Here is a 10,703-nt window from a genome sequence, read left to right as displayed (position 1 = left end):
CATTAACACGGTCTCCCAGAGCCTTCCCAGCCCCGCCTTGTGGGATTGCCACAATCTGACTGTGAAGCTGCGTCCCCGGATGTCAGGGGCGCCAGTGGGAAATACCGAAGTTTTCCCGGACACAACATCGAGACATGAAGATACTTCTGACCCCCTCTCTCCCAGATGCTGACAGATGCTGCGCAGCGGCTCACTTTTATTTTGTTGCCCCAACAACTATGCCATGAAATGATTGCTCTCTCTTTACAGAATTAGTGACCCAAAAACTGATGTTAATCGGCACACCTGGGGTGTAAGGGAGCATAGGGTCTTTAAACCCGGCTGTTACAGGAGCAGGCTGCCCTCCCTCACTTCCTCCGTGGACAAGGAACTACTAAAGCTTAGTAAGACTAGACTCCTGAAGCTGAGGAAGTTTGGAGTGCAGGCTGTTTGGGGTCAGGGGCCCACCTGCTATTCTCGCTGCCATAGTGGATACTCATTGAAGAAAGCAGAGGCCCCCACAGCACAAGCTACAGTGGGGTCCTTGACAAACGTTCTCCTGGTCCTCAGAAGCCAGGATGGAAGCTGAGCAGCCGGATTCCAGCCTAGTGTTCAAAGAGCCCTCAAGGCCATCCCCACCCACGTTTTCACAAAGAGCAGGAAATTACTTCTTGATGACTACCAACGAGGTAGATCTATTCCGTGACCAATAGCCGGTACCCCATTTAAGCTGCTTAAAGATCCCATGATGTAGAGACCCCGTTATTCTGTTTTATTTTTGTGAGGATACATTGAGAACAATGATGTAACCTGCTTAGGTCTGTAGTCAAATCATGAAACTGCGTTCCTCCCACTAGAAAGCCCTTGATTTTGCCAGACAGTGGGGTCCACCAACCCCTCCCTTAATTATCTAGTTATGTTTTCCAAGAAGGTAGCCAAAATTTTAAGACACAAGAAACAAAAGATTCACAGGTCAGTTTATTTTCATATTTTTCATTTATTTTCCAGGAAAAAAAAAAGTCACATTTCGATAACAACTTACATCAAACTGCAGTTTGAAATGGGAACCCCATTTGCAGTAATACATCATGATGAGTAATTGCATATTCAAGGTTTTGTGAGCTGGGAGACTGGAAGAATTATGGAGGAAAGAACAGTTATAAAAACCACCGGTTACAAAAAGCGATGGCCACACTTTTACTAACTCATAAGGCGAGTGACGTAAAGATGGTATCATGATTGTTTTCAGTCTGTCCAGCCACATTCCTGCCACCCTCGCCCAGCAGAGCGGAGGGAGCAAGCCTCAGCTGCTTTGTCGGCGTGGGCACACAGGAAGCATTAGAGCTGGGCTGCAGACTAGGCAGTAAGGGTCAGGGAACACGGGCGGACTGAACAGGGAGGGAAAAAGACGAGACACTGGCTTGTCCACTCAATTTAAAATACGCCTTGAGTATTTGAACGCACAGTTTCTTCTGTAACTATTTTATGTCCAGGATGTTTTGCGTGATGATATATTCAGTACAGAAGTATAAAGAAAGTCAGTGCACTTTTGCTACATGGATCATAGATAATTTGAAATAAAGGCCACTACCAGGTCAAAGTACACATTGATAAACATCTTCTTCACTGACTGAATGGATTGCATTATAGATAGAAACACAGCAAGAATTCTCTGCAATGCCTCTCCTGGTTTCTTATTGTTAGAGAAGAGTAAAACACCGATGGCTTACACTGCCTCTTAGTGGGGATGATGATTCAAGCTGACCAACAGGCTTTGCCCTGTACACGTGGTAAACCAATGAGGAATCTTTTCACTTGAAATGCACCGGTGTTCAAGCAGCCAGAAATCACCCTAGGAATCCCTACCTGGCATGCAGGGTAGCTCTGTGGTAGGTAAGACTAGAGGGCCACCACCACATCGCCTGCTGGTTTCCAAAATAAGCATCAACATCAATTTCCCAGTTCCCTTTGGCAGAGATAAGGGGCAGGGTGGGGTGGGGTGGGTGGGAGAAGGATGCAGGGGAATGGGTGGGTGGTGGGGGGGAAAGAGAGAGAGAGAGAGAGAGAGAGAGAGAGGCACCAATCTCTTTCATGTATATTCATTTTAAAAAGCAGTAATCAAACACCAGTCCTTGGAATCAATGCAGCTTTAAGAACTGTCATCCGAGGGACTCCTAAGAAAAATACCAGGTTTTGGATCTTCTGAGATAGTCATTTGGCATATTATTTAAAATAGCTTAAGGTGATGATGAACAAATGGCATCCAGCATTCATTTTTCCAGAAACGATGTCAATAAGTTAATGGAAGTTCAATGAGTCAGATGGTGCTAATATATGGATGATATACTCAGTCTATGAAGCAGGAAACTTACTGAGATCTGAATGGACAAAAGGCTGGATTGCATTCAAAAGATGTAAATGTCTTTCCTGTCTAGTACAAGCAAGTTCAAATAAAGGAACATTTTATAATTTGACTATATGTTAGAAAATTCGTTTAAAAAAAAAGCAAAAGGCAAAACAAAACCCGACACTCAGGGTTAGCCCTCTGACTATGCTGAGAAAGCAGTACATTGCTCTTGGCCTTAACCAAAGTGGTTTCACAGAATTCCAAAATTCATGTAAAAATACTATCAACATCGCTCAGACATGATTTGGCTTCTTGAAGCTGTTTAGTCAAATATAACTGAAGATTCTTCACTAGTGTTAATGACTTCAAGAATCTGAAATCTTTTCAACAAATAGGGGCTTGAAGTGTTGATCACAGACTCAGGTCTTAAAAAAATTAAAATATTTCCATGTCAGGTTAAGAGTTCTTTAGACAATAAAGTTAAAATTCACTGAATGACTATAGCGAGCACAGATAACAATTCATGCCCAATGGCCAAAATTCCCTGAAAGCTACAAGCTTAGCCTACCCTTCCTTCTTATAATATTTGACTTACACGTCATCCAGGGTAGCTGTGAACTAGAATTAAAAGGAAAGTTTCCTGAAGTTCCTCAAGGTATCCTTATAAATAATAACACCCTCTTCCCAGTTCAGTAACATTCTAAGTTCCATGAACTATGACAGTTATTGCCCATATCTGAAGAGTGGCAAAGGACCGTGTGTTTCACAACATACTGAAAGCTTGCTTGGGCTCGCAAGCCACACGGTTTGGAAAACACCAATGAATGCACTCCGAACATTCTTTTTCTTTACAACAGCAATAGGGGTTACTTTCGTCTGTATTGGCTTTGCGCTGAAATCTCTTTTCTCTAACGAGGCTAAAGATGTATTTAGCACAGGCAATGTGCTCCAGGAATAAAGGAAGGAAATCAGAAGTTAAATCTGGAGACTAGATTATTATACCCATGACACATGTCAACAAGCCTCTTCTTTTTGTGCAGCACTGCCTGCTTAGGATAGAAAGCAGAAACTAAACCTGGGATCAATCAGAAAGGCCAGCCTGACTCATCATCTCAACTAACCAAAACCTGAGCGTCCTTCACAAAGGACTTCACTTCAATTGGATCCTAACGATGTAATTCAGCTTTGTGGAAGATAACACAGTCCCCGAGCAGCGATAGGCGAGAAAGGTCAGTGCTTTCTGTATGTTTCCTTTTTAACATAAGGAGTTGTAGAGGGTGCATGCCTGTCTCGCTTCTCATGATTGTATGGATTAACACAAAACATGAGAAAAGCCATATTTAATTCATAAGCGAGAGAGAATGGCTTTCTCCATTGTTTGCCAAAGGAACAAACAAAGCCAACACAACACAAACAGAAAGCCAAAGGAGTAAGGAAGGTCCAGCGAAGATCACGAGATACATACATGAGCATGGTAGAGAGGAGCATCAGGTGTCACTTGGCCTGAGCTCTTTATTTATGCCAACAATTTGACTCCTTGGTTAGTGAGAACATCTGGGGGCTTCACGAGAACACCACACTCCCGTATATTAAGTTTCTAAACTGTACTCTGAGCCTACTTTGATATTACTATAAATTTTGCTTCCGGCGTTTAGAAGCTGCCAAACAGAAAATATCCCATGACAAACTGTATACATTTTCACTGACCGTGATTTTGTAAAATGTATCCCCTGTGGGGGAAAAGAAAGCTGTAACACACACACACACACACACACACACACACACACACACACACACACACACACACACACACACAACCCCTACCTCTCAAGTGGATATTTGCATATTTTACTATCATTTAACATTCATTGACAACCCATGATTGCTTTGAGAAAAGGCAAAACATAGGAAAAATTGATACAATTATTTTTGAAAGAGGCTCATCTATGCTTAGAAAGCCAAGAGTCTATGAAACAATGTCAATTTCCAGGCCAGCGCTCCAAAGTCCCTAGTAACTATTATTAGACTGAATTGAGGGAAAACACTAAAAAAAAAAATGGCATTTACCTTTGAAATTAATATTTAAGTCTGCTATTATGTGAGCATTAAAAAGGGCCCTGGAGATCTATCAGGGTCGTGATGCTCAGATTTTGGATGCTTATCAATAAACATATCCCCAAGTACTATCCCTAGAGATTTATAAAGACTTGCTGGTATCCATTTGCAGTCAGTCTAGGTTCTGAGACAGGGCCCCAATTGAAATCGTTACTCTACTACTGTTTAGAAGTAAGGGGTCCCATATAGCATCCTCCGAGAGACATCAGTTCTTTTGAAATAACATCTTATCAGGCCCTCCTGTAATCCTTTCAATGCAAACTTTTCACAGTGCCTTTATTTTGACATCCAACTCGATTATTCCCCCAAAATTAACCAAATGAAACAGCAAGGTACTCATTCTGTTGCTTAGGACAGTAGGGGTTCTTTTGGTCCTGTGGCTAAACCTCAATACTGTCACTGGGAAAACAAGGATTGAAAAGCATCTTTACCAGTTTTTTAGAGGTTGAACAAAGCATTATCTGCAGGGACTGGCAGCTGCGGCGCATTCGCTGCACAACTATTTTTATTGCGTGGCCATGAACCACTGTGAATGCGCACGTTCTTATTTCTTGAAAGGTGGGTAAAGCGGAACGGCCAGTCCCTAGAGTCGGAAGGTACTTTGGAGTCCTTTAGGTATCGTGTCTGTTTCAGTGTCTGGAGGGGAGCCCCTCAATGCTCGGCAACATTCTGCTTTCTAGGATTTCAGGCACAGTTTTATTAGAAAAATAAAAGTTCCATTACGAAAAGCTTGAAAGCGACCTACGGATCCCGTCGCACATTACAGGTGAGAAGCGGGCAGGGACTCCTCTGAGCCCGCACAGCGGACAGCAGTGGCAGAGCTAAGGTAGGTTTGATCCCTCCAGAAGGAGACTTCAAAGTGGAAATGTGCGTAGCTATGGCTCTCAGGCTTTGCAGACTGGGAGTGAGAAGACGTTTACAGAACGGCAAAAAGCACTATTGTCTCCCTTTGACCTTCCCGTCACTTGGAACCCTCTGCACATGGACAGTCTTTCTTTAGAGGTAAACTGTGTCCCAAATATTACACAGGGAATGGTCATTTGAGCCTTGGGTGTATCACACGGAGTTTTAGATTAGTAATTGCAAGGCCAATTATGATAAAATTCAGAACAACGTAAACAAGAATTTATTTTTTAAAATTTCATAAAAATAGGGGATTTCTTTGAAGAGGAAAAACAGACTTTCTACGTGGCCAAAATAAAACATTGACACTTCCTATTAGCTTAAGAACAAGCGCTTTTAGGAAACAGCTCTGTGGCTAACCAGAACTTGCTCTTAATTCAGCTCATTGTCCTGCAAACCATCTGTTACCTGCTAACCCACTTTCTTTGGACAGAAGGGAACCTGACTCCATGGATACTGTTAACTGAAACCTTGCCTTGATGAGGACCCCATCTCAGAACATGAATTCTTATCCCACAGTGCTGCAGATACAGCTCTGACAGGAGATGGAAGCCTGCATGATTAAAACCAGTCGGAACACCAGTCCATTTGTGGTGTGGGCATAGGCTACTTGACCCAGTTTCTGAACTGGAAGGAACCACCCGTTCCCCACTGAAGCTTGGAATATTCGAGCCTTAATTTTGAGATCACCAACTGTCATTCCATTTTGCCAAAGTCAATTAAGGGATTACAGGATTTCTTCACAGTTTTGAATTTGATTCCTGGAAACATTTGAATAATGTTAGAGACTATTCAAATCTCTATCTTTTAAATATATTTTTACGATATCCATAAAATTATTCTTTGGGAAGAAACACCATGTATTTAAGGAGCAATTCATTCTAAAGCGATATAAAATAAGATATAAAGAGAAAGACATGAGAAACAGTAATATTTACACATTTTAATATGCTTTCTTGTTAATATTCAATGTTTTTCCATGAATTGACTACTTAAAAACATTTTATAATCACATTGTAGATAGGTTTCATTTTCCTGCTCCTTACCCTCCATTGGCTTAAATTTTCATTTCCCCATGTTCCATAAGATTTAAGTTTTACATTTTATTTCTCTATTTTTGTTTCAAAACCAAACTTATTGTGAACAAATTAGTTTGTTCAAAATAAAAGAAAAAACCAAACCTTCAAAGCCAGGCTGCTTTGGGGAAGAGCCTTTTTTTTTAAAAAAAAAAACAGTTGAATTATTCCCAGGTAAAATGGATCATCTTGGACTGGACATTCTTCTGGTAGCAAGTATTGACTAAAGAGAACATAGATTAATCTACGGAACTTGCCAGAAACAGCTGCCAATTGAAATCTCATGGTTGAAGTAAGACTTAAAAAATTTAATCTGATTTTAGAATTGAAGGGAGCTGAAGATCTTTGTCAAATTTGAGTGAATACAAAATGAAATTCAGCAGTGAACACTCCAACTCAATTGCAGGATAGCCTAGAACAGGAACTGTTCTGTTGAAATAACTGATGCCTTTCTGGAAGACTTAATCTTTAGACCTCACAGGACAATGCTCCGATCCCGTCCTGTGGGGCATCCCCCCTACCCCAGTCGCAGAACTGTGGTATTTACGGAGCTTCAAGGCAACTGCCTGGTGCTTCCCATTCCCCAAGAACAGCAAAGATTCATAGTTTTATACAATGAATCTTAAAATCATTCAAAAATATTCATAGGACAACAAGATTAATAGAATTTCATATATAAAGCTTATTTCTTCCTTCCCCAAAGATGTAAATGATAAATTTAAAATTCTCTTTTTGGATCAAAACAGGCAACTTTTTTTTCCCCTCTAAGGTCCATATTCTCAATGTTTTGATTCTTGTGAGTAAAGAAGGAACGGGGTACTCCTGGATGCTGGAAGAGACAAGCCCCTCTGCTCTGAGCAATTGTGCAAAAGTATTAACCAGTTCAGCTACAGAAAGTCTTGAAACTTTAAAAATTATGTTGGCTTTAATCTGATGGTTTAGCAATCTCCACATCTGCTAAACTGCAGAGACGGGGGCATGGGGTCAGGTAAAATTCCAACATCCTCTGCACTCTTGGATAGAATTTAATATACTTAAACTTTAAATATGAATTGCTTTTCCCTTTTTTACACAAGTTATAAAAATAAGAGGCCCTGTTTACACAGTTTGCATTTTTATGAAATTTGCAGTTTGAAAAAAAAAGCTTTTTTAAAAAGTGGTAATTAATGCTTCTCTTTGAATATGCTGTAACTTTAGAATTTTATTTTTCTGAAATAGTTTCTGAGTTTAACCCACTAAACTGAAGCTAGAAGTTTTCTTTAGCACTAGAGAAAAACATAGTAAGGAGTGAAGAAAAGTAAGTTTTTTTTTTTCTGGTTCCATTTAAGGTTCTTGATGTGTGGCACCCCCTTTATGATAACTATCAACATTATATTTAAATTTTATATATTGACAAAATGCAGTCTATCTCTGTAAGCACTGTGCCGTTCCACAGGACTACTATTAAATTTACATACCACAATTTAAATTACACCCGCATCAGGAATGGAAAATACTAAAACTCAACTGTCTAAGTGCCTGACTGGAATGAAGGTACAGTTTACAAATACAATAATTACATTTTAAAACCGTTAACAATATTACACCTAGAAGTAAATACTGTAGAACTGATCATCATAGGACTGTGTGTGGGAAATCACTGCTGAAAGCCAGGACCTTCCAGTTGCTGGACCCCAAGTATAGATATCGGTTGGTTTTCATCAAACCAGATTAAAACCCGTCTCTCATACAACAGTTCTCCAGGACATGGGTCTTCCAAGTCCTTGCATGAGATTTTATTAGTTATCTGCCAAGTATTTTCCTGCAAAACAAAACCACAGATCAAAACGTTATCCACAAACTCAAGGGCGCGATAACCTTTTTCCTCCTGCCTAACTCCTTGGAGCCAAACACTGCATGTTTGGGGTTCTACACTCCTACAAAGTGGTGAGGTTTTCAGGTTTCCTAGTTTCCCACATCCATACTCACCCCTTCTACTTCTGTGGACAGACAGTTTGCAGGGCATTCTGCATCCTGCCCAGGTGGGTCAGGGATTTGTCCCTGAATATGGGAAGTTCTTCATATTGATTTCTGACTTAGTTCATTTGAGAGTGAAAGGGATATAATTAATAATTGCATCAGAACTGCAGGTGTAAAAACCAGGACTCAGAGGGGAAAAAAGCGGAGAGTGGTAACATGCTTGGTTCATATGTGTACGGCTCTGGCTTTACCCCAGCAAGCCACTGACAAGGGCAATCATCTCCATAAGAGCATCATTGTTTGTGCCACACTCAATTCCTAGGCAAGCAGATTATGTCTGTAGACTAGACCTTTTCTTTTCTCCTTCTTCTTCCTACTTTCTTCTTTCTTTCTCCTCCTCCTTCTATCTCCTCCCTCTCTCTCTTCTCTTTGAGAGAGTAAGAGTATATATGTGAACATTTGTGTGTGTGTGTGTGTGTGTGTGTGTGTGTGTGTGTGTGGATTTTTTGAGACAGGGTTTCTCCATAGCTTTTGGTTCCTGTTCTGGAACTAGCTCTTGTAGACCAGGCTGGCCTCGAACTCACAGAGATCCGCCTGCCTCTGCCTCCCGAGTGCTGGGATTAAAGGTGTGCGCCACCACTACCCGGCCTATATGTGAACATTTGTACTTTGGCAGATGTGTGCGAGTTAGAGACAACTTGTAGGAGTTGTTTTTTTTCTTTTATCGTCTGATTCCAAGGAGTCAAATTCAGGTTATCAGGCTCAAAACTAACACATATTCTTATTTTTAAAAAAATCACTGTGTGTGTATATATGATGTGTGTGTATGAACGCGTGGGGTAGCATGTGTGTGGAGTTCAGAGGACAGCTGTTCCAAGTTGGTTTTGTCCTTTCACCTGTAAGGGGATTTTTGGGACCTAATCCAGGTCCCCAAGCTAGTGTGGCAAGTGCCTTTAAGCACTGAGCCATCTGGCCGCAGATACATTAAAGGTTGCTTTTAAAGTCAAAAAGCAGATATTCCAAGACCTCAGCTTAGCCAGACAATTCTAAAATTCAGAAAGTCCGGATGTTGAACAAAAACCTTCCAAGGAATCTAATGCTGTCATGCTTTAGGTATGCTGATGGAGGAACGTCATCTTTCTGTTGTTTCATTGGTTAAGTAATAAAGAAACTGCTTGGCCTCTGATAGGACAGAAAATTAGGTAGGCTGAGTAGACAGAACAGAATGCTGGGAAAAAGAAGCCAAGTCAGGAGTCGCCATGATTCTCCCACTCCAGACAGACGCAGGTTAAGATCTTCCCTGGTAAGTCACCTCGTGGGCTACACAGATTATTAGAAATGGGTTAGATCAATATGTAAGAGCTAGCCAATAAGAGGCTGAAACTAATGGGCCAGGCAGTGTTTAAAAGAATACAGTTTCTGTGTAATTATTTCAGGGCATAAGCTAGCCGTGCGGGCGGCCGGGTGCCGGAGACGCAGCCCCGCCGCTCCTATTGCAACAGTATGCCACACATTTTCATGCTCTTTCTCCTGTTTAAACAAGATACATTTTCAGGTAGGAGAGAGAGTCAAACCCACGTGTGTCCATCTTGTTGACAACACAGCAGCAGGACTTATCCCCCTGACTTTAATATACAGATCAATCATGAGGGATGACAGCTCAGTCCAACATAAGACACGGACCCAGCATACCAGGTCAGAGCCTTCCCACTTGGATTGCCAGTTCATCTGTACTTCATTCAAATATCAGTCTGCTTTCGAATGGGAGGTAGGGATAGAAATGAGGAAGCAGGAGATGAGAAACAACACTTGGTTCCTGCTTGAGGAGGGGTAGCAGCACAATTTCTGCCAGTGAAACCAAAGCTACCCATTTACCTGCGGCAAACCTCTTCTTGATGAGTGAAAACCGGTACCCTGCTCCAACAAGCTCGATGTCACAGCCAGACAGTGTGCTTCCTTCACTCGTGAACTGCACAACCAACGGGGAAGGTTTGCTTGGGCCTTCGGATAACTGAAATCTTGCCAGTAGAGAACCTACGCCTTTAAAAGAAGAGCATTATTGCAAGATAGAGATGGGCAGTGCCACTTTGCACATAACTTTGAAATTGCATTTGAAATCAACTGTGCAAAACTGGACAGCCTAGAAAGCAGTATATATTCTTCAGTTACAAAATGATGGTGAGTAAAAGCATCCTTGGGTATTATGAGTTGATGTGGGGTTCCCCTCTGTATGCTGTAAATTATTTTTATAACCACTAGTTAATAATATTAGAAGCTATTTTGGTGGGAAATCTGAACATCTCTCTCTCTCTCTCTCTCTCTCT

The 10,703-nt window shown here is 41.3% G+C and overlaps 1 protein-coding gene across 16 annotated transcripts in view; it reads right to left on the bottom strand.

Moving 5' to 3' along the window:
* Window positions 1-6,567: 6,567 nt before the first annotated feature.
* Sgip1 (SH3 domain GRB2 like endophilin interacting protein 1) overlaps window positions 6,568-10,703 on the bottom strand; it is a 188,920-nt gene continuing 184,784 nt past the window's right edge. For all 16 annotated transcript variants that reach the window (XM_026781966.1, XM_005353475.3, XM_026781969.1 and 13 more), the window contains 2 exons: window positions 10,255-10,419; window positions 6,568-8,221 (listed from right to left, as the gene is read on the bottom strand). In XM_026781966.1, coding sequence (XP_026637767.1) covers window positions 8,199-8,221; window positions 10,255-10,419 — 188 coding nt within the window. In that variant the 3' untranslated portion in view covers window positions 6,568-8,198. The remainder of the gene's footprint in view (window positions 8,222-10,254; window positions 10,420-10,703) is intronic.

This window comes from Microtus ochrogaster, chromosome 10 (assembly GCF_000317375.1).
Source record: "Microtus ochrogaster isolate Prairie Vole_2 chromosome 10, MicOch1.0, whole genome shotgun sequence".
Taxonomy (NCBI): domain Eukaryota; kingdom Metazoa; phylum Chordata; class Mammalia; order Rodentia; family Cricetidae; genus Microtus; species Microtus ochrogaster.
The sequence above is the reverse complement of the archived record's forward strand: the minus strand, read 5'-3'. Positions and strand labels throughout refer to the sequence as shown.